Genomic DNA, 23,742 nt, shown 5'->3' on the forward strand with positions numbered 1-23,742 from the left:
CTCCTGGACTGAAGAGATCCTCCCACCGCAGCCTCCCAGAGTGCTAGGATTACATGTATGAGCCACCACACACCTCGGCTCATTTTTTATTTTTTTATAGAGATGGAGTCTCACTGTGTTGCCCGGCCTCAAGCGATCTTCCCACCTTGGCCTCTCCAAAGTGCAGAGATTATAGGTGCAAACCACCACACCCGGCCATAGTGTTATTAAGGCAGGTTGGTGCCTAAACCTGAAATAATGTAGTCAGCCCATTTTGGTTAGGATGGTGATGTACTTCTAGGCAGTTCTGAAAGTGCATAATTGAATTGCTTTTTGAGCCACTGTTTTCTGCAAATAGGGCTTTCAAAGGCAGGTATTCGTCTAGTTGATGTCTGGGCTCAGCCCCTGATTTCCCTTGGTCAAGCCCCTTATGTCCCCAGACCTGGGATCCTGAGTTGCAAGTACGGCCACTGCTGCCTAACTCTGGTGTAGGGGTCCCGGAAGTGTGGAGACGAGCACGCAGCCTGTCTGACCCCACTCCAGTGTTGAATACGGGGCACTGATTGGCAGCACTCTGTCGTCCAGGCTGGAGTGCAGTGGCGTGATCTCGGCTCACCACAACCTCCACCTGCCGGGTTCAAGCGATTCTCCTGCCTCAGCCTCCCAAGTAGCTGGAATTACAGGCATGCGCCACCACGCCCGGTTAATTTTGTATTTTTAGTAGAGATGGGGTTTCTCCATGTTGGTCAGGCTGGTTTCGAACTCCTGACCTCAGGTGATCCACCCGCCTCGGCCTCCCAGAGTGCTGGGATTACAGGCATGGGCCACCGCGCCTGGCCAGGTGATGCTTTTAATGCATAAAGATAAAGCATCTTTTTCTCTTTTTTTTTTTTTCCTGAGACAGGGTCTTGCTGTGTCACCCAGGCTGGAGTGCAGTGGTGCCATCACAGCCCACTGTAGCCTCGACCTCCTGGGCTTAAGCAGTCCTCCCGAACCTTAGCCTCCCAAAGTGCTGGGATTACCGGTGTGCAGCCCTGCACCCAGCGAGAAAGCATCTTTTCATAACTGTTTCTTTTTTTGGAGATGGAGTCTCGCTCTCGCTTTATCTCCCAGACTGGAGCGCAGTGGTGCGATCTGGGCTCATGTATCCTCTGCCTCCTGGGTTCAAGCAATTATTCTGCCTCAGCATCCTGAGTAGCTGGGATTACAGGCATGTGCCACCATGCCTGGCTAATTTTTGTATTTTTAGTGGAGATGGGTTTCACCATGTTGGCCACGCTGGTCTTGAACTCCTGACCTCAGGTGATCCGCTAGCCTCGGCCTCCAAAAGTGCTGGGATTACAGGCATGAGCCACCATGAGCCGCCGCGCCCGGCCTCCTAACTGTTTTTGTTCCGGAGTCTGGGTGTCCTGGTGTGGACTCAGCCTCACTGCTAGGCACAGGTTGGTATCCAGTTCTTACAGGGACGGACAGTGCTGCGGCGGGCGCCTGCCTCTAGGTGGTCACTTCAAGCTGTGCTCAAGTAGCAGTTCCGTAACATCACTACAAAAATATTAGCCTGCTGTCTGAATGGCTTACAGTTTATAATTGAGGGTGGTAAGTGAGGCTAAGATGCCGTTTTGGTGTTTTGTTTTGGATGCATCCTGGGTATATGCACACATAATAAGGAAATTTCCTTATTTTATTTAAGATTTTGTTTGTAGCGTGTGAATGACTTGCTTGGGCCAGCCCTTTAGGAAGCGTCTGATAGGCTGCCTCCCCTGGGACTCTCTCCTCCGTAATTACCCTTCATGCGACGGGAGTGGGACTTTCTCATCGCTGAACAAAGGGAATAGTCAGTTTGTCCTATTGAAGTTCCCGTTGTGGTTCTCATTAAGGGTTGCCTCGGAATTTGTAAATAGATGAACGTTCAGAATAAGGACAGGGCCTTCCTTTTCTTTAGTTCATTGGTTTTTGAAGTTTCTATTTTGGCTGGGCGCGGTGGCTCACGCGTGTAATCCCAGCACTTTGGGAGATCGAGACCATCCTACATGGTGAAACCCCGTCTCTACTAAAAATACAAAAAAATTAGCTGGGCGTGGTGGCGGGCACCTGTAGTCGCACCTACTCGGGAGGCTGAGGCAGGAGAATGGCGTGAACCTGGGAGGCGGAGGTTGCAGTGAGCCGAGATCGCACCACTGCACTCCAGCCTGGGCGACAGAGCAGGACTCCGTAAAAAAAAAAAAAAAAAAAATTCTATTTGGGTGTTGATACTATAATCTGTTATTTTACACATGAATGTGTATCAGAGAGCAGAGACCCTTAGCTCGTATCAGGCGTTGCTCTTGGTTGTGGCTGGAGGCTCTGGGGCTGAGCTGTGGGGCAGAGCAGGACTGGGACCCCAAGAGGGTCCCCCCGCTGCTGGCATCTCCTTTCCAGGGCAGGCTGGCACCTCGCTTCACCCCTGCCTGCTCAGTTGCTGCCTCTGTCAGCCCCTCCTGGGGGCAGCCCCACCGGCACCAGCTCCTGCGGGCGCCTCTGCCGTCACCCCTCCCTCCGTGGAGGGTGACCTCCTCCAGCCTATGCTGTTCTCTCTTCTCTCTTCCTCATCCCATGGCCCCCCAGGTCACTTCTCGGCGTCCTCCCTTATCTTCTGTGGGCACCCCCTCCGGTGCCTGCCCCTGTGGGTGCCCCCACTGTGCACCTTTTCCTAGGTGGGTGGCCGCCCCTTGTGCACGCCACGCCGTGCCGGTCCTGTGGGCATCAGCGGGATCCCGGCCCCTACCCGCCCCGCTCGGGAAAGGCCTTTTGTTCTGCGGGACACGCCTCTCCGCTGCGCGCCCGCGATTGGCTGTCCCGGGTCACGTGTGAAGCCCCGCCCCCGTGGGAACTGTCCTGGACGTGGGGGCGGGGCAGCTCCCATGTGGGCGTGGCTTTGAGGTTGCGGGCCTGTCACTGAGGGGCAGGGCGCTTGCTTTTCTCTTTAAACAGATTGTGGTAAAGAAATAGAAAAGGCGCCCTGCGGGACCCCGGGACTCTCCAGGGTCCATCTTTTGTTTTGTTTTGTTTTTCTTTTGAGCCAGGGTCTGGCTCTGTCTCCCAGGCTGGAGTGCCGTGGCTCGATCTTGGCTCACTGCAACTTCTGCCTCCTGGGCTCAGCTGATCCTCCTACCTCAGCCTCCGGAGTACCTAAGCGATCCACCTGCCTCGGCTTCCCAGAGTCCTGGGATTACAGGCGTGAGGCACCATGCCCAGCCTCTAGGCCCATTTTCATCGGGAAAAAAGAAATCCACGTGGCCTGCAGCTGTGTAGCCACAGAACCAGTGGCCGTCTGCCAGCCCGCCCCTGTCCAGAAGAGCGCTCCTGCCCTGTGACCCTGCAGCCATCCTGGGTCTCTTGTTCTCAGAAAAAACGGGCTTGCCCCGTTCCTGTGGTGCAGCTTTTCCAGGTTGACACACGGCTTTGTCCTTTTTTTTTTTTTTTTTTTTTTTTTTTGATGGGGCCTCACTCTGTCGCCCAGGCTGGAGTGCAGTGGCGTGGTCTTGGCTCACTGCAACCTCCGCCTCCTGAGCTCAAGTGATCCTCCCACCTCAGCCTCCAGAGTAGCTGGGACCATAGGCGCACACCACCATGCCCAGCTGAATTTTTGTATTTTTTGTAGGGATGGGGTCTTGCTGGTTTTGAACTCCTGGGCTCAAGTAATCCACCCACCTCTCCTCCCAAAGTGCTGGGATTACAGGAATGAGCCACTGCGCCCGGCCTCTGTCTTCTTTCCAGAGCTCTGTTTGGCGGTGTCACCTGACAGACCTGACACTTCCCACTTGCCCTGTGGGGCCTCCCCAGGCCTCTGTCCTCCGGCAGGTGCAGAACTCCTGTCTGGGTGGGTCTGGGGTGTGCGTAGCTGGGTCTCCACTGTGCATTCTGTGAGTAACTGGTGGGAGGAGAAACTTTCCCAAGTATCCATATCTAAGAGTAACTGTTGCTGCTTGTATCTGGCAGGTCTGGAGTCTGATCTTTTTTTTTCTTTTTGAGACGGAGTCTCCCTCTGTCACCCAGGCTGGAGTGCAGTGACACGATCTCGGCTCACTGCAGCGTCCACCTCCCGGGTTCAAGTGATTCTCCTGCCTCAGCCTCCCGAGTAGCTGGGATTACAGGTGTGTGCCACCATGCCCAGCTAATTTTTGTGTATGTGTGTATTTTTAGTAGAGATAGGGTTTCACCATGTTGGCCAGGCTGATCTCTAACTCCTGACCTCAGGTGGTCCATCTGCCTCAGCCTCCCAAAGTGCTGGAATGACAGGCGTGAGCCACTGCGCCCGGCCAGGAGTCTGATCTTTCTATTAAAACATTGTCTTGCAATATTTAATTTTAAAATGTTGAATGCCTTAGGACCTAAGGCATAGGTGAAAGTTCCACTCACTTCAGGGTGTGTAGGATTTGCTGTTTAAACTGATCTCATGATGAGCTTTGGCTTTGGGAGCGAGGGGAAAGCCCGGGGCCGGCCTGGGACGTGAGAGCAGTCTTTAAAACTCAGAGGCATCTGGGCACGGTGGCTCATATCTGCAGTCCCAGTACTTTAGGAGGCCTAGGCAGGCGGATCGCTTGAGCCCAGGAGTTTGGGACCAGCCTAGGAAACAGCAAGATTCTGTCTCTACAAAAGATTAGGCCGGGCGCGGTGGCTCACGCCTGTAATCCCAGCACTGTGGGATGCCAAGGCGGGCGGATCACCTGAGGTCAGGAGTTCAAGACCAGCCTGGTCAACATGGTGGAACCCTGTCTCTACTAAATTTACAAAAATTAGCCGGGTGTGGTGGCAGGTGCCTGTAATCCCAGCCACTCGGGAGGCTGAGACAGGAGAATCGCTTAAACCCAGGAGGTGGAGGTTGCAGTGAGCCCAGATTGTGCCATTGCACTTCAGCCTGGGCAACAGTGAGTCTCTGTCTCAAAAAAAAAAAAAAAAATTAACAATATAGCCCAGCATGGGGGTACGCCTGTTCCTCCCATTCTCCCCAGCTGTTTCTGTGCTGTGCTCTGGGCCCCCCACCTATGCCTGCATCCTTAAGCTGGAAGGGAGTCGTGTACACTGCCTGTCTCCTAAGCCCGGTGGTTCTCGCACGTGCCCTGGGAACTAGCCAGCAGTGCAGATCCACGGGCCTCGTCCACGCCAGCTGGGGGGTCTGCGTGGGCCACGGGCCTCCCAGGTGAGTTTGATGCACGTGGCTCGCAGTCTTGTGAATGTGTTAAGGGGGTCTGGTGGACCCTCCTTGGGTTCAGGTGAGAGTTGCCTGAGGGAAGGGCAGCTTCTTGCACTCTGGGATCTGGCTGCCTCCTATCCGCAGGTCTCGGTGGGTCCAGGGCATTGGAGCATGAGGCAGAGCGGTGCCCATGCACAGGGTGTAATCACGTGGCTGTGCTCCCTGATTGTCTCGGATGAGCTGGAGAACCATGTTTGTCACCCGACCCTTGGGGGCTTGTTTGTCCCCTCCTTGGGCATCCGTGAGCAATGGGTCTGTGCTTTCTCTTAGGTATTCCCTCTCACCTCCTAGATGTCCGTAACAGTAAGGCATTTTCCTAAAACTTTTTCCAGTTTCGTTCTTTTTCTTTTTGAGATGGAGTTTTGCTCTTGTCACCCAGGCTGGAGTACAGTGGTGCGATCTCGGCTCACTGCAACCCTCGCCTCCCGGATTCAAGTAATTCTCTGCCTCAGCCTCCCGAGTAGCTGGGATTATAGGCGCCTGCTATCATTCCTGGCTAAATTTTGTATTTTTAGTAGACCAGCTAGGCTGGTCTTGAACTCCTGACCTCGTGATCCACCCGCCTCAGCCTTCCAAAGTGCTGGGATTACAGGCGTGAGCCACTGTACCTGGCTGGCTGGCTGGCTGCTTGCCTTCCTTTCTCCCTCCCACCCTCCCTGTCTTTCTTTCCTCTCCCTCCCTTCCTTCCTCGCCTCCCTTTTTTTTTTTGAGACAGGGTCTTGCTCTGTTGCCCATGCTGAAGTGCGGTGGCACAATCACGACTCACTGCAGCCTCGGCCTTTTGGGCTTTAAGCGATCCTCCCTCCTAAGCCTCCCAAGTAGCTGGGACCACAGGTGTCCACCACCATGCCGGGCTAATTTTTAAATTTGGTGTAGAGATGGGGACTCACCATGTTGCCCAGGCTAGTCTCGAACCCCTAGCCTCAAGCAATCCTCCTGTCTCTGACCCCCAAAGTGCTGGGATGACAGATGTCAGCCAGTGTGCCAGTCCTTCCTTCTAAGGCTGAAAAATACCCCGTCGTACGGACAGAAGCCCGCGTTCGCCCCGTCGTACGGACAGAAGCCCGCGTTCGCCCCGTCGTGCGGACGGAAGCCCGCGTTCGCCGCGTCGTGCGGACAGAAGCCCGCGTTCGCCCCGTCGTGCGGACGGAAGCCCGCGTTCGCCCCGTTGCGTTCGCCCCGTCGTGTGGACGGAAGCCCGCGTTCACCCCGTTGCGTTCACCCCGTCGCGTTCACCCCGTCGTGCAGACGGAAGCCCGCGTTCTCCCCGTTGTGTGTTGCTGAATCGCTCTTGGTCCCCAGCCATCCCTGCCGGAGCTCCACGGAGCTGGAGGTGAAGGTTTCAGTCCTTACATTTGGGGACCTGCAGTGACGGCCCCTGTCATCCTATGCCTTGGCCCTCAGGCCACTCAGGGTGATTCCGTGACCAGCCGGGGCTCAACACCATTGATGACTCAGGGTCCTCTGTGCGTCCCCTTGCTTCCTTCTGGAGTGACCCACCTGGAGGTGCCCAGGAATGCTGGAGTGGTTTGTGTTGTCTCCTTGTCTCCGTCGCTGCTGCCTGCCTATGACTTGAGGCTTGACAGCTGCTTCCCCTCCCCACTGTGCCCCATCCTGATTCAGGAGTCGCCTGTGACTCCCCAGGAGCTGCCTGTGACTCCCCAGGAGCTGGCTCTGGGCCTGCAGGTGGCCCATGGGATGGTGATGCTACCTCACCTGTGCTCCCTACCGCCTCATCTGCCTCCTCTTCTGCCCATCCCCTTCGTGTCCCCCAAGCCGCGCCGCCCTGTGCTTATTCCCTCCTCTGCCTCCCTCCTGGGGTCCCTGAAAGCAGCAGGACGCTGGTCAGGAGGGGCCCCCACTTTGTGACCGTGACTGGTCAGGAAGGTGACGCAGCCTGTGTGCAGGGCGTGAACTCTCATTCCCACACAGGTTTAAAAGTTTATTTGGAACATTAGGAAGGATAAGCTTTGTGGAAATTCAGTGTTTTGTTTCCTGCTGTGTTTGGCTGACTGGGGGTTTGCGGTGGTCTGTGTTTCTTACTGTGTTTGACTGGTTGACTAGGGGTTTGTGGTGGTCTGTGTACCTGGGCGGTTCCACATTTGGGGACAGGTGCTGCGTCCAGTGTGTCCGTCCTTCTGATCAGAACAGGAATCTGGAAGAAGGGAAGGGAATTCACTGCTTGCCACGTGCTGAGAGGGCGTGGACCCAGGGAGCTTAGGGCTGCCTCTGGGTCCATGAGAACCAGGCATTGCGTGCCTCTCTGCTCCCCAGGTGTCCCTACCTGCACCGGACGACGGGGGACACAGAACGCAAGTACCACCTGCGTTACTACAAGACAGGAACCTGCATCCACGAGACAGATGCACGTGGCCACTGCGTGAAGAACGGGCTGCACTGTGCCTTCGCACACGGTCCCCTGGACTTGCGGCCACCCGTGTGTGACGTCAGGTGAGTGGGCATCCACGAGTGGGCACTCGGCCAGTGGCTCACCTGCCTGCTGCTGTGGGCTCTGCTGGCCCAAATCTCTCTCTTGCAGAATTTCTTTCTGAGTCTGGACGTTAGTCCTTTTTTTTTTTTTTGAGACGGATTCTTGCTCTGTCGCCTAGGTTGGAGTGCAGTGGCGTGATCTCAGCTCACTGCGAGCCCTGGCTCCCGGGTTCACACCATTCTCCTGCCTCCACCTCCCGAGTAGCTGGGACTACAGGCGACCACCACCACTCCCAGCTATTTTTTTTTTTTTGTATGTTTAGTAGAGATGGGGTTTCACCATGTCAGTCAGGATGGTCTCAATCTGCTGACCTTGTGATCCACCCGCCTTGGCTTCCCAAAGTGCTGGGATTACAGGTGTGAGCCACTGCGCCTGGCCTCTGGATGTTATTTCTTTCTTTTCTTTTCTTTTTTTGTTTTTTTGAGACGGAATCTCGCTCTGTCACCCAGGCTGGAGTGCAGTGGCATGATCTCAGCTCACTGCAGCCTCTACCTCCCGGGTTCACGCCATTCTCCTGCCTCAGCCTCTCAAGTAGCTGGGACTACAGGTGCACCCCACCATGCCCGGGTTATTTTTTTGTATTTTTAGTACAGACGGGGTTTCACTGTTTTAGCCAGGATGGTCTCCGTCTCCTGACCTCATGATCCGCCTGCCTCGGCCTCCCAAAATTCTGGGATTACAGGCGTGAGCCACCACGCCCAGCCTCCGGATGTTATTTCTAACGAAACAATCCCTCACCTCTTCTCACTGTGTGTTTCTCTTCTGGGTCCGGAGGGCAGCTCATTGGGGTTGAGGCTGTGAGGCACTGCTTTCCAGGAGAACGAACTCAGCACAGTCTGGGGCTGCAGGAAAGCGAATCCTTCCCAAAGAAAACTCCACTGTTACTTGGGTGGGGCTAAGTGTAGTGGCTCATACATGTAATCCCAGTGCTCTGGGAGGCCAAGGTGGATGGATCGCTTGAGCCCGGGAGATGGAGACTGCAATGAGCTGTGATTGCGTCACTGCACTCCCGCCTGGGGGACAGAGCCAGACCCTGTTTCAAACAAAACAAAGCAAACAAAATGAAATGGTTGGGATTTGGATGAGGACTGTGGGCCAGGACAGGGGAGTGCCACACACAGAGACTCCATCCTGAACCCTTCAGCAGCAGCCTCTCTGTGCAGTGGTGGGAGGGGAGCGTGCCCTCCAGTGACCTCGCTTCAGCTTTGGAGGCTCCGGACGCAGAGCCGTGACCACCGTGTCCTCGGCTTGCAGGGAGCTGCAGGCCCAGGAAGCCTTGCAGAACGGCCAGCTGGGCGGCGGGGAAGGGGTCCCGGATCTGCAGCCTGGGGTCTTGGCCAGCCAGGCCATGATTGAGAAGATCCTGAGCGAGGACCCCCGGTGGCAAGGTAACTCCACGCCGCAGCTGAGGGCGGGTGGGGGCGGGCACGGCGCCAGAACAGCGTGGGCCACTTGGTTCCCCGTGCCTTTCAGTTTACGTGCAAGGTGATCAGGGGAAACCGAGGCTCATGGAGTCCAATACCAAGCCCTCCCCAACAGGGGGTGGGTGCTGAGTGGGGTTTGGGCCCAGGCGCCTTCCCCGCACCTGCTGTGAATCTCTGCAGCGACTGGCATCTCAGTGGGGCCAGCCATTGACCAAGTGGCCGAGGAGGTAGCACAACTCCCACTGGAACTCATGGGCGTCCTCTCCCAGAGCTGGGGCGCCCACCAGGCACCCACCAGGATGCCCAGCGGAGCCCCCAGCCTACCAGGCACCCACCAGGATGCCCAGCGGAGCCCCCAGCCCACCAGACACCCACCAGGATGCCCAGCAGAGCCCCCAGCCCACCACGTACCCACCAGGATGCCCAGCAGAGCCCCCAGCCCTGCGCCTCTCTGGGGTGGTGCTCTAGACAGCAGCTTTCAAATCCCTGAGCTTGGCCAGAAACACATGGACCAGGGTGCTGTCCCTCGGGGCTGGGGGACCTACATTCCTGGCCGGCACACAGATGAGGTTATATGCAGGGGAGAGTTTGATTTGAAAAAAAAAAGTGTAGTAAGGCTGGGAGCACTGGCTCATGCCTGTACTCTCAGCAATTTGGGAGGCCGAGGTGGGCAGATCACTTGAGGTCAGGAGTTCGAGGCCAGCCCGGCCAACATGGTGAAACCACGTCTCTACTAAAAATACAAAAAATTAGCCGGTTGTGGTGGTAGGCGCCTGTAATCCCAGCTATTTGGGAGGCTGAGGCTGGAGAATCTCTTGAACTCGGGCAGTGAAGGTTGCAGTGAGCCAAGATCACGCCACTGCACTCTAGCGTGGGTGACAGAGTGAGACTCTGTCTCAAAAAAAAAAATGTGGTAAAATATACACAACATAAAATGCACCATTTTTAAGTATACAGGTCAGTGGCATTTAGCACATTTGCAGTGTTGTGCAGCTGCGACCTCTCTCTAGTTCCAGAACATTCCATCCCTGCAGAAGGAACCCCCCTGCTTATGAGCAGTTCCTCCCCATTCCCTCCCTGGCCCCTGCACTCACTGGCCTGCATCCCATGTCTATGAATTTGCCTATTCTGGATGTTGCGTTTGGCAGCCATTTTTTTATTATTATTATTTTTGAGACGGAGTCTCGCTCTGTCACCCAGGCTGGAGTGCAGTGGTGCACAATCTCAGCTCACTGGAACCTCCGCCTGCCAGGTTCAAGCAGTTCTCCTGCCTCAGCCTCCTGAGTAGCTGGGATTACAGGCAGGCACCACCATGCCCGGCTAATTTTTTATTTTTAATAGAGACGGGGTTTCACTGTGTTGGCCAGGCAGGTCTTGAACTCCTGACCTTGTGATCCGCCTACCTCGGCCTCCCAAAGTGCTGGGATAACAGGTGTGAGCCACCACGTCCGGCCCAGTGAATGACTTCTAAAAATAGGCTTTATTTTTTAGAGCAGTTTTCGGTTCACAGCAAAACTGAGTAGAAAAATAGATTTCCCAAATACCCCCTGCCCCCTCAGCCTCCCCTGCCGTGCACCTCCTGCGCTGCGAGGTACGCTTGTTAGCAATGGTGAACCCACACTGAGGTGTGCCTGTCACCCAGAGGCTGTGGCGCGCATGAGGCTCAACATGCGGCATTTCAGGGTGTGCGTTTCTCTGGATTTTAGCATTTCACAAAGCTGTGCAACCATCACCTCTATCTAGTTGGAGAACGTTTTTATCCCCCAGCAAGGAAGCCGCACACCCACAGCAGGACTCCCTCCCACCCCTGGTGGTCTCGGCTTCACTCTGTCTCTGTGGGTTCCCCAGTTCTGGGCATTTTCACATAAACAGAATCACACCACATGGCCTTCGGGCCCGGCTTCCTCAGAGCGCGAGTCCTTGGACATCCGCGTGTGCCGTGGTGTGTGTCTGCGCTCTCCAAGTCCTCCTGCAGCTCCTTCTATTGGGGGACAGCCAGGTCCTTCCACCTTTGGTCTCCTGTGCCCAGCATTGCCTCCAGTCACGCTGCTCAGGCACCATGTGGCCCATTTTTCAGATGCCAACTTCGTGCTGGGCAGCTACAAGACAGAGCAGTGCCCGAAGCCGCCGCGCCTGTGCCGCCAGGGCTACGCGTGCCCGCACTACCACAACAGCCGGGACAGGCGGCGTAACCCCCGGCGCTTCCAGTACAGGTGAGCCTGCGGGACTGTGCTCAGAGGACCCCGGCTGGTGGGTATCCTTCCCGGCCCGTGGTCCGCATTGCCCACCCCGGGGTTCTCATGGGACGGCTGCCCTTGTGGCACCATCATCCCTGGGAGGTGAGGGCATCTCCAAGCACAGTGGCTGTGGGAGGCGCCACGGAGGCCCACGCGTCCGTCCTGGGGACGGGCCTCCCCACCCACGCTCAGTGTCTCCCATGCAGTCCCCTACCGGGGCCCCTCTGCCAGGCAAGGGGACGGAGCACTGAAGGAGGGACCCCAAGCCCGGCTGGGACCCCCGTGTGCCCCACCCGTGCCCCTGGTCGCAGCCACGCTCTCCAGGCTGTGGGCCGTGTGCTGTCTCCTCACCCAAGCCGCCAGGGCCTCGGGCACTGGGATCAACCTTCTCTTCACAGCTGGCAGCTGGGACGCCGGGTCCTTAGGCTGAGTCCCAGGGCCAACAACCCAAGGGTCGCCCTGCCCAGGGTGCACACAGGACCTTCCCCTACTGCCTGAGCCCCAACTGTCCCCTGGGTCTGGCTCGTGGGTTTGTCACCTCACAGCCTGCTTGCCTCTGAAGCCCCTTTCTCCTCCTTGCTCCAGCCTGGCCTTCTGGTTGTGCCCGGCCTGGCTTGCCTCCCGTCTGCAGTTTGCACCTGAGAAGGGGGGTGCGGGGTGCAGACCCCACAGGGTGTCTGGATGCCTGGGCCGTGGCCTCGGCCTCCCTGAGGCCCTGTCTGTGTCCAGCTCTTCCTTTGAGCAGAGAGCCACCCTCGCCTCTTTTGAATGACCTGGTGCTGCCTCGCATGCCCCGGAGAGCACCTGTGCTTCCCATGGGAAGGACGCCCCCGTCCTTGTTGTTTTGCCACATTCAGTCTCCCTCTCAGCAGCTTCCGAGTAAGGGACCTGAACGGCTGTAGAACAAGCCACAAGTTAGTGTCTAAGATTTTGTCATTGCCCGTCATGGAAAGAAAAGAAAAATTATTTTCTTCAACAGGCACTTAATGTTTCCCATAAATCCAAGTCAGTTACAATAAAGCCGCTAGAGATTCCACGAAGAGCAGAGGATTTTGTTTTTTTATGAGACAGAGTCTCACTCTGTCGCCCAGGCTGGAGTGCGGTGGTGCAGTCTCAGCTCACTGCAGTAAGAACATAGGTAATTTGAAATTGGTGCGGAGTTTTAAATTGTGGGATCAAAACTCTTGCTTCCATTTTATAGAAAGTTGGCGAGACAGCCCCGTGCTGTCTGCGCGCCCGGCCTCACTGCCCCCAGGAGGTTCGGCTGCATCTCCCCTGCGTTCTCCACGTCCGTGAGGGTGGCTCTGACTCAGACTCAAGTTAAATTCTGTAAAGAGGCCGGGCGCGGTGGCTCATGCTTGTAATCCCAGCACTTTGGGAGGCCGAGGCGGGCGGATCATGAGGTCAGGAGATCGAGACCATCCTGGCTAACACGGTGAAACCCTGTCTCTACTAAAAATACAAAACAATTAGCCGGGTGTAGTGGCGGGCGCCTGTAGTCCCAGCTGTTTGGAGAGGCTGAGGCAGGAGAATGGCGTGAACCTGGGAGGCGGAGCTTGCAGTGAGCTGAGACTGCGCCACTGCTCTCCAGCCTGGGCGACAGAGCAAGACTCCATCTCAAAAAAAAAAAAAAAAAAAAATTCTGTAAAGAACAGCCCCGGGGCTCCTCACCCCATCCTGGCACTGGCGGGGCCTACATGTCCGTGAGCGCAGAGCTGGGTTGCCTGTCACTCCAGGGCCCCATGCCCGAGGCCCCTCCTGGTGGGAGGCAGACACCCCTGGGCACATGAGGAACCATGTCCTCCTGTGTCCCCCTGACACCTCCTCATCCCCAGGTCCACGCCCTGCCCCAGCGTGAAGCAGGGGGTTGAGTGGGGGGAGCCAAGTCCTCCGTGTCCCCCTGACACCTCCTCATCCCCAGGTCCACGCCCTGCCCCAGCGTGAAGCAGGGGGTTGAGTGGGGGGAGCCAAGTCCTCCGTGTCCCCCTGACATCTCCTCATCCCCAGGTCCACGCCCTGCCCCAGTGTGAAGCATGGGGATGAGTGGGGGGAGCCCTCACGCTGCGATGGCGGCGACGGCTGCCAGTATTGCCACTCCCGCACGGAGCAGCAGTTCCATCCCGAGGTACGTCCCTCCGATCCCGCAGGCGTACGGGTCGCTGGAAGGCCCCGGAGAAGCTGTGGGGTTCACAGTGTGGTTATCACACAGAAAGAACGTGATTAAATTTGGCCGAGGGCTGGCACGGGTCGGGAAGCCTGGAGGGGGCACGAGGGCTGTACCTGCTTGTGTGTCTTGCTTGCTGACCTTCAGGCTGCCCTCAGCCGGTGAGTCTCTCCACTTGGCCTGTAACAGAAAAAAGAGTGGTGGGAAAAAAGCAGGGAGAAAATGTCAATTAAAAACGTAATATTCAGGGCCGGGTGCAGTAGCTCACGCCTGTAATCCCAGCACTTTAGGAGGCTGAGGCAGGTGGATAACGAGGTCAGGAGATCAAGACCGTCCTGGCAAAACCCCGTCTACTAAAAATACAAAAAATTTGCCGGGCGTGGTGGAGGGCGCCTGTAGTCCCAGCTACTCAGGAGGCTGAGGCAGGAGAATGGCGTGAACCCAGGAGGCGGAGCTTGACGGAGCTTGCAGTGAGCTGAGATCGCGCCACTGCACTCAGGCCTGGGTAACAGAGCAAGAAGACTCTGTCTCAAGAAAAAAAAAAGAAAAGAAAAAATATATATATATGTTCAGGCCGGGCATGGTGGCTAACACTGTAATCTCAGCACTTTGGGAGGCAGAGGCGGGCAAATCACTTGAGGTCAGGGGTTCGAAACCAGCCTGGTCAACGCGTCTGTACTAAAAATACCAAAATTAGCTGGGTGTAGTGGTGCACACCTGTAGTCCCAGCTACTCGGGAGGCTGAGACGCGAGGATCACTTGAACCTGGGAGGTTGAGGTTGCAGTGAGCCGAGATCGCGCCACTGCACTTCAGCCTGGGGGATAGAGCAAGACTCTATCTAAAAAAAGTAAAATCCTCAGCCAAGGGGGAGGTGTGCAGGGGCTGGGAGGGACCAGGCGCTGCTTCCCGTCGTTTCTTGACGCATGTTGTCACAGACGCACATCATGCTTTCTGGGTGTTGGTGACCACACACTCAGCGGTGCCACCAGGGGCCTTTCGGGAGTCCGGTGTCTGGGGCCTTTTCTGTGTTCAGTCACGCAGGCCTGGCTGCAGACCCCAGTCTCCGGTACCCAGCTGAGTGGAGCTGGCACCACGTGGGCCACAGCCGCACCATAAATCCTGAGTGAGATAAACCCTCCTACCTGGGCCCTGCCCCAGGTAAACAAGGACTCTTCCCAGGCAGGAAGTTCCTGGGGCTGAAGGGGCAGCCTGAGCTGGAGCCAGGCCTGTGCCTCCACTAGAAGGTGCAAGGTATGGATGGTACAGGGAGGCTGTGTTCACACCCAGCCGTGTAGTTGCCAAGGGACCATATTCAGATTTGTATTAAAAACAAACAGGCCAGGCACAGTGGCTCATGCCTGTAATCCCAGCACTTTGGGAGGCCGAGGCAGGCAGATCACCTGAGTTCAGGAGTTCGAGACCAGCCTGGCCAACATGGTGAACCCGTCTCTACTAAAAATACAAAAATTAGCCAGATGTGGTGGCTCATGCCTGTAGTCACAGCTAGTCAGGAGGCTGAGGCAGGAGAATTGCTTGAATCCAGGAGGCAGAGGTTGCAGTGAGCCAAGTTGACGCCATTGTACTCCAGCCTGGGCGACAGAGCCAGACTCTGGCTCAAAAAAAAAAAAAAAAAAATGAACAGACCGGGCATGGTGGTTCATACCTGTAATCCCAGCACTTTGGGGGGCTGAGGTGAACAGATCACCTGAGGTCAGGCGTTTGAGACCAGCCTGGCCAACATGGCGAAACCCCATCTCTACTAAAAATACAAAAATTAGCCAGGCGTGGTGGCACGTGCTTGTAATCCCAGCTACTTGGGAGGCTGAGGCAAGAGAATCACTTGAACTCGGGAGGTGGACGTTGCGGTGAGCCGAGATCACGCGACTGCACTCCAGCCTGGGTGACAGAGCAAGACTCTCTCTCAAAAAACAAACAATATGAACAAGCAAACGAGCCCCCACCGGGTGCCTGATGTGGTGGGAGGGCTGTGGGGGGTGGGGCCAGGCTGGAGGTCAGGAGAGAGGCTTCCTGCTGGGACGCAGGCAGGTGTGGGCACCGGGGGCCGGGCGTGCCAGGTGCCGTGTCCTTTCCAGAGCGCTACGGAGCAGGAGGGGCTGGGCCAGGCCTCCCAAGGCAGACTGGGTGCTTCCAGGCTGGTCTGTCCCTTGCCGGGTCTTAAGTGTTGTTGACCTCATGAGAGGGGCTGTCACCCTAGGTGAAGGGTCAGTGGGTCTGGTCACGGAACAGACACACGTGTTCCTTTTAATAGGCACTTATTAGGCACCTGCTGCATACCAGACTGAATTTGGTGCATCTTTCAGAAAATATCAAGCGGGGAAATGACTTTGCCTGTGATGTGAGGGCAGATGCCGCGGGAATGGCCCCACACGTGTGCATGTTCCCTGCGGGTCAGCTCTGCAGAGAGGAGGGATATGGGGACCAAGAGCACACAGTGGAGGAGGGCAGGGCCCACGCCCCCCTTTGCAGGGGCATCTTGTTGTGATTTGGAGCTTAATCCTCTCCCTTGGGATGACGCCAGCTGTGGTCTTTCCACAGAGTCCCATTTCCAATCCAGCCTCTGTATTTCATTTTTTTCCCCTAGATCTACAAATCTACAAAATGCAACGACATGCGCCAAACCGGGTACTGCCCGCGCGGCCCCTTCTGTGCCTTTGCACACGTTGAGAGTGAGTAACCGTCCCTGTGGCAGGTTCACCTTAGCGGGTTCCGCGGCCCTGCAGGCCCTCACTGGAGTTACTGATGACCCGGAGCTGGCCACGAGGACCTGGAAGACAGGCGGGAGCTCAGCACCGTGGTTGGGGGCTGGGGGTCCCTGACATGCCCGTGGAGGCTCCCTGGGGTGTTTGTGCCATGTGAGGCTGGGCTGCCTCCATGCCAGCGTGGGCCAGGCCTGGTGGAACCTGCAGGGACCCTGTCTCCAGGCATGCTGGGGCCCTGAGCCTGGAGGCTGAGTCCTGGTGTGGGCCGGCTGGCGCCTCCACCTGCCTCCTGGGCATCCAAGCTGGGTCCTTCTGCCACCCGCTGCCTGGGCCTTGCTCCGAGACTGCCATCTTGCCGGGCACCCACCCAGAAGCACCACCTCCCTTGTGGAGAGAGGGGGTCTGTCCGCCCCAGCTCGGGGAGGCAGCAGAGACCCTGGAGCAAGGGTTGCTCAGGGTGATCCCGTGCTTTCCAGAGCCCATTTGCCGTCCAGGGGATGAGGGCTTAGCTTTGGCGATCACGTGGTCCCTAATAAGTTCCCAGCAGCAGAAACAAGCCCCAGTGGGAACCCACGTGGCCTCCTCTTTGCAGCCCTGGGGTTTGGGTTCAGTGGGAACCCACACGGCCTCCTCTTCGCAGCCCTGGGGTTTGGGTTCAGTGGGAACCCACGCGGCCGCCTCCTTGCAGCCGTAGGATTTGGGTTCCAGGTTTTCTGTGTGTGGTCTGCAAGCTCAAATTTTCCTTTGTTTTTTATTTTAGTGGGCAGGGCAGCTCTTCTTGTTCACATTTTCAACATTGCTTTTAGTGTTAAAAGCATGAAAAACTGGTCTAAGGCCCGAGGGTCCCGTTGCGCTGAGTGTCCCCTGTCACTGCCCAGCCGTCCTCTGCCGCACCCATGAGGGATGGTTGTGACGAGGCCGCGCACACTCGGCCCTGACGTGTGGTACGGAGACTTCTGCGTGTCACTGTCGCCCATCAGCGGCCCTCAGAGTCTGCTGCTCCCCTGTCCTTTCAGAGAGCCTGGGGATGGCGAATGAATGGGGCTGCCGCGACCTCCACCTCACAAGTCCTGCCTCCACGGGCAGCGGCCAGCCGGGAAATGTAAGTGAACAGCGTTCCCAGGACGATGCCCAGTGTCCTTTGGTTTAATTGAACTGTTAGGGATGTGGATGGATGGGTTTTCAGCAGTGTGGTTGTGGGCAGTCTGTGGAGTTCGTGGCTCTTCTAGAAGAGTCTACAAAAATCCTTGCCACTAGGCTGGGGGCAGTGGCTCATGCCTGTCATCCCAGCACTTTGGGAGGCTGAGGCGGGTGGATCACCTGAGGTCAGGAGTTCGAGACCAGCCTAGCCAACATGGCGAAACCCCGTCTGTACTAAAAATACCAAAATTAAACGGGTGTGGTGGTGGGCGCCTGTAATCCCGGCTACCCAGGAGGCTGAGGCAGGAGAATCGCTTGAACCCAGGAGACGGAGGTTGTGGTGAGCTGAGATCCCACCATTTCACTCCAGTCTGGGTGACAGAACGAGACCCCGTCTCAAACAAAAAAAAGGGGGGAAGGAGGGGGTTGGGCTCCTAGGAAGGTAAGGCTATGGGGGAGACTGGCGGAAGGTAAGAGTAACTTCAGTGAGGTTGGTTACGCAGCCTCAATCTGCAGTCTCTCCTCCTGGTGTGGAGAGGGGAGAGGACACCTTCACAGAGGGAATTCACGCCCGGCTTCGAGGCAGGAAGGAAGCAGAGAGCTGTTCCCACATCTGCTGTTTCTCAGCTGCCTTCAACTCAAAATAATCTTTTTGTCACAGAGTGGCATGTTTTGGGATGGCACACTCTGACCCCCTTCATATATTTCTTACAGTTTCATCTGAGCCTCTGTCTTAGGTGAACGGCTCGGTTTGGGGTTGGATGCTGTGGTTGGTTCAGGGAGTGCAGAGCTGACACCCTGCCTTCACACGGACCAACCCAAGGTCAGAGAGCCACGTTCAAATGTAAGAAATGGAACTCAGGGCCGGGCGCGGTGGCTCACGTCTGTAATCCCAGCATTTTGGGAGGCCAAGGCGGGTGGATCACCTGAGGTCAGGAGTTTGAGACCAGCCTGATCAACATGGTGAAAGTGAGCTGAGAATGCGCCACTGCACTCCAGCCTGGACGACACAGTGAGACTTTGTCTCAGAAAAAAAAAAAAAGAAAACAAAAGAAATGGAACTCAGGAGAACCGACGGGGAGCCAGCAGATTCAGACGTCTCTTCTGTTTCATGAGACCTTCAAGATTTGGCATCTTTGGCCAGTTGCAGTGGCTCATGCCTGTAAACCAAGCACTTTGGGAGGCTGATGTGGGACAATCGCTTGAGGTCAGGAGTTCAAGACCAGCCTGGGCAACATAGCAAGACCCTGTCTTTACAGAAAGCGTTGAAAAATTAACTAGGTCTACTGGCAAATGCCTGTGCTCCCAGCTTCTTGGGAGGCTGAGGCAGGAGGATTGCTTTAGCCAGGGAGGTCATGCCACTGCACTCCAGCCTGGGAGACAGAGTGAGATCTTGTCTCAAAAAAAAAAAGCATTTGTCTCAATTCTGAGCAGAGCTTACATCTTTGTGTGTGTGTGTGTGTGTGTGTGTGTGTGTGTGTGTGTGCGCGCGTATTTTTTTTTTTTTTGGAGACAGAGTCTCACTCTGTCGCCCAGCCTGCAGTGCAGTGGTATGACCTTGGCTCACTGCAGCCTCCACCTCCTGGGTTCAAGCAATTATCCTTTTTTAAATTTTTTATTCTATTTTTTGAGACAGTTTCACTCTTGTTGCCCAGGCTGGAGTGCAATGGTGCCATCTCAGCTCACTGTAACCTCCACCTCCTGGGTTCAAGCGATTCTCTTGCCTCAGCCTCTCGAGTAGCTGAAACTACAGGCATGTGCCACCACGCCTGGCTATTTTTTGTATTTTTAGTAGAGACAGGTTTTCACCACGTTGGCCAGGGTGGTCTCGAACTCCCGACCTCAGATGATCCGCCCGCCTCAGCCTCCCAAAGTGCTGCCACTGTGCCCAGCCTGAATTGTGTATTTTAATTTACCTTTCCTCCCTGCTTTTTCCACACACGACTGTTTTTTATGTTGCAGGCCAAGCGGAGAGACTCGCCAGCTGAGGGCGGCCCGAAGGGCAGCGAGCAAGACAGCAAGCAGGTACAGGCCCCCGAGGCTTCCCGCCCTCCTGCGTGACAGCGCGACATTGCGTTAGGGCTGTGCTTATGCATCCTTGGTCTCACCCACTTTCGGCTCGCAAAGCCATCTGGTTAACGTCCGCTTGTTATGGAATTAGCTCTCTCCTGGTACCCCCGTGTTTGTCTGTTTGAAACATTCGTGTTGTACCTTGGAAACAACAAAGCCAAAACCTCCTGCCGTTTTCAGCTCGGGGAAATAAGGGGCCCTTTGGAGCCCATCTGTGTTACTTTCCTTGGGCTGCGAGGGAAGGATGCAGATGGGCCCGTTCAAACAGCAGAACTTGCCGGGCGCGGTGGCTCACACCTATAATCCCAGCACTTTGAGAGGCCAAGGCGGGCGGATCATGAGGTCAGGAGTCCGGGCCCAGCCTGGCCAACATGGTGAAACCCCGTCTCTACTAAAAATACAAAATATTAGCCAGGCATGGTGGTATGTGCCTGTAGTGCCAGCTACTCAGGAAACTGAGGCAGGAGAATCGCTTGAAGTCGGGAGGTGGAGGTTGCAGTGAGCCGAGATCGTGCCACTGCACTGCATCCTGGGTGACACCACGAGACTCTGTTTCTAAGTGAATGAATGAGGTAGTTTTGGTTGGGCACAGTAGCTCACACCTGTGGTTCCAGCACTTTGGGAGGCTGAGGCAAGAGAATTGCTGGAGCCCAGGAGGTGGAGGTTGCAGTGAGCCAAGCACTCCAGCCTGGGCGACAGAGTGAGGCCCTGTCTCAAACCAAACCAAAACCAAACCAATCCCCAAGCAGCAGCACTTGACTCTCTCCGCTCTGGGGGCTGAGTCTGAGCTTGAGCTGTCCAGAGCTGGCTCCTGAGGACCCCCTGGGTGCAGATGCTGCCTCCTCCGTGTCCCCTGGAGTCACCCCTCTGTGCGTGGGCATCCCCGGGGTCTCTTCCTGAGGACAGCGGCTGCGTAGGGCCGTGCCCCAACACCTCATTTCATTGTTGCTCTTGTTTTTTACAGTTTCTTAAATTTTTTGAGGCAGGATCTGGCTCTGTCACCCAGGTAGAGTGCAGTGGCCCAGTCCCAGCTCACTGCAGCCCGGGACTCCCAGGCTGGAAGCAGTCCTCCCACCTCAGCCTCCTGAGTCGCTGGGACCCCAGGCATACACCACCAGGCTTGGCTAATTTTTGTATATTTTTAGAAATTGGGTTGTCCAGGCTGGTCTCAAACTCCTGGGCTCAAGCAGTCCTCCTGCTTTGACCTCCCAAAGTGTTGGGATTACAGGTGTGAGCCTCCACACCTGGCGTAAGAACTAGTTTCACCTTAATTACTCCTCACAGGCCCTATCTCCAAATTTAGTCACACCAGGGGTCAAGGCTTCCACGTAGGAATTTGGGGGGGACACGTTTGGTCCATAACAAAGACACTGTGCTGACTGAAGTGAGCCAGTTACCCAAAGGCAAATCCTGCATGATTCCACTCACAGGAGGTCTCTGGCGGAGTCACATTCACAGACAGCAGGTAGCGTGGTGGGGGCCGGGGCCAGGGGAGGGGGCAAGTGTTCACCGGGTCAGAGCTTCTGGCTGGAAGATGAGGAGTTCTGGAGGTGGACGTGGTGATGGCTGCACAGCGGCGTGGATGGAATTCATGCCACGGACCACACCGAACCATGGTCACTGTAGTACATTTCATATTATATTTCACCATAACACAGAGAAGAAAAACCAGGCAGGCAGTGCCAGTGGTAGCTTCGGGTGTGCTGTCCCCATGGGGCGGACGGTGCCGGTGTTAGCGGAGGCGCGGCGTCCCCACTGGGCCAACGGTGCCGGTGTTAGCGGAGGCGCGGCGTCCCCACAGGGAGAACGGTGCTGGTGTTAGTGGAGGCGCGGTGTCCTCATGGGGCGGACGGTGCTGGTGTTAGCGGAGGCGCGGCGTCCCCACTGGGCTAATGGTGCCAGTGTTACTGGAGGTGCGGCATCCTCACGGGGCTCTCGTCTGAACCCTCTGACCATGCCCAGCCCTCATGTGGATGGGCTCCCACACCAGGCCCGTCGTCTGTGGCCATTGTGCCTTGGGGGACAAGGAGTGACATGGATGTTGATGATTTTCAGGTGATCATTTGGGCTGAAGTCACAGTGTGCGTATCACCCTGGCCAGCTCCTGGGCAGGGTCAGCACAGGGTCTGGGAGTCACTCAGGGCTGAGGCTTCCTCTCTGGTCCCTGTTGGTTAATGGCCTCCAGGAGGCTGGGGAGGGCCCCCGGGGTGGGGTCCCCTCCTGCAGACACCCGGGAAGGAGTCGGCCTTGGCTTCTGAGGCTGCTGCGCTCACCCTGGGCCAGGCAGCGCTTTGGGAGCCTGAGGTTGCCTGTCCCAGCCGAGGGTCAGCCCGTGCCCGGTCCTCAGACCAGTGCTGCTTTGGGGGCAAACGTGGCACCTGCACTGTGGTGCCTCCCGGCTTTGTGTGCTCTTGGGCTCTATGCAGACACAGGTGGGGGGCACAGACTCCCTGTGCGACCCAGGGCAGGGCAGGCCTGCTCTGCAAAGCCCAGCATTGTCTGTGGCTTCTTGGTGGGCGCGGGGCCCTTCCAGGCAACAGTCCCTCGGCTTTCCCTTATGTGGGAGGTGGCCTCTAGGCCTGGGTGATGCTCTGGAGTTGGGTTCAGGCAAGGACTGAAACGCCACAGGGGTCAGGTGCGTTCTTGTTGGGGATTTCTGACCCTTAGGAAATGCACATCAAAATTTCTTCATTATGGATAGTTTTAATTAAGCAGACAAACTAGTAAAATCACACCCCCCACGGTAAAACCCAGTTACGATACCATTTCAACTGTAATATTTCAGGATGCAATTCATTTTTTTGGAAACAAAGTCGCTCTGTTGCCGAGGCTGGAGTGCAGTGGTGCGATCTGGGCTCACTGCAACCTCCGCCTCCCGGGTTCAAGCGATTCTCCTGCCTCAGCCTCCCAAGTAGCTGGGATTACAGGCGCCCGCCACCATGCCCGGCTAATTGTTTGTATTTTTATTAGAGACGGGGTTTCTCCGTGTTGGGCAGCCTGGTCTCGAACTCCTGATCTCAGGTGATCTGCCCACCTTGGCCTCCCAAAGTACTGGGATTACAGTTGTGAGCCACTGTGCCCGGCCTTGGCTAATTTTTTTTTTTTTTTGTATTTTTAGTAGAGACAGGGTTTCGCCATGTTGGCCAGGCTGGTCTTGAACTCCTGACCTCCATTAATCTGCCCACCTCGGCCTCCCAAAGTGCGGGGATTACAGGCATGAGCCACTGTGCCCAGCCAGAAACTCATTCTAATCCAGCTTTTGATGCTTGGTTTTGCAGTGACCTCATAGGTGGCTCTGGGTCTTTTGTGTGGGTGTTTTCTTGTGTGCAGCGCCCTCCCCGTTACCGGGATTTTGTTCAGCACTGCTCTGTGTTTTGCTCTTTTTCTTTTGATCTGTTATCCACCAAATACAGATCATGTGAATTGCCCTGTGTTTTACTTTCCCTGGTGACGAGGTCACAGGACCACGCTATGGATGTTTTGGAAGTGGTGCTGGGTCTTTTTTTAAGTCCCTGGGAGGACATTTCTCTGGGGGCCCCCCAAGGTGCTCAGGAGCCAGTCCTGGGCGAGAGCTGGGGCGGGGGCACCCAGGAGGTGTGGGGAGAAGGGCAGGCAGGCTGCACGGCTTGCCCATCGGGCTGGCAGGCCCCTGGCCGCTGACACATCTTTCTGCACCTGCCAGATTGATTTTTACTGGCAAATGTCTGCTCCTGAAACGTTTTCTGCAGAAGAGCTCATGAGACACTCCCCAGAGGTGTCTGTGCCTGTCCCAAGTGCACCGTAGCCTGCTGCCCTGCCGTCCTGGTGTTGCTCAGTGCAGTCAGAGTCCCTCCGGGTCTGGAAGTTCTCCCTGGGCCTCGCCAGGGCGTGGAAGTCGGCCGCCGTCCCGTGGTGCTTTCTGCAGGGTGCTGACGTGGCGCTGCCTCCTCCACGCAGAGGGCACGCACTCAACGGTGTTCATGTCTTTGAACAGAACCACCTGGCCGTGTTTGCAGCCGTCCACCCGCCGGCCCCCAGTATGAGCTCCAGCGTGGCGTCCAGCGTGGCGTCCAGCGCCGGCTCCGGCAGCTCCTCCCCGACTGCACTGCCCGCGCCCCCCGCCCGCGCCCTCCCGCTCGGCCCCGCCAGCAGCACCGTGGAGGCCGTCCTCGGTAAGTCTGGCACCATCCTCCCTTCTCCCTGACCTCCTTCTGTGTTCATGCTGTAGCTTTTCAGGAACAGCGCTTCTATTTCAGGACACGTTACAGAATCGTCATTTTTGTAGAGAAGCCAGGCGCGTGTTT

At 56.5% G+C, this 23,742-nt stretch overlaps 1 protein-coding gene across 6 annotated transcripts in view; it reads left to right on the plus strand.

Annotated features, from left to right (window-relative positions):
• UNKL (unk like zinc finger) overlaps positions 1-23,742 on the plus strand; it is a 47,413-nt gene that overhangs the window by 2,878 nt on the left and 20,793 nt on the right. For 5 of the 6 annotated variants that reach the window (XR_004246354.2, XM_032144932.2, XM_032144936.2 and 2 more), the window contains 8 exons: positions 7,487-7,663; positions 8,958-9,091; positions 11,205-11,340; positions 13,372-13,489; positions 16,132-16,216; positions 17,266-17,351; positions 19,352-19,414; positions 23,433-23,610. Coding sequence is in view for 5 of the 6 variants with exons in the window: in XM_032144932.2 (XP_032000823.1) it covers positions 7,487-7,663; positions 8,958-9,091; positions 11,205-11,340; positions 13,372-13,489; positions 16,132-16,216; positions 17,266-17,351; positions 19,352-19,414; positions 23,433-23,610 (977 nt within the window). In the remaining variant the exon portion in view is untranslated. Of the gene's footprint in view, positions 1-7,486; positions 7,664-8,957; positions 9,092-11,204; positions 11,341-11,762; positions 12,450-13,371; positions 13,490-16,131; positions 16,217-17,265; positions 17,352-19,351; positions 19,415-23,432; positions 23,611-23,742 lie in introns of those variants that run through there. The other variant, XM_032144940.2, reaches the window with a different exon arrangement.

The sequence above is a fragment of the Hylobates moloch genome, unplaced genomic scaffold (assembly GCF_009828535.3).
Source record: "Hylobates moloch isolate HMO894 unplaced genomic scaffold, HMol_V3 SCAFFOLD_23, whole genome shotgun sequence".
NCBI lineage: Eukaryota > Metazoa > Chordata > Mammalia > Primates > Hylobatidae > Hylobates > Hylobates moloch.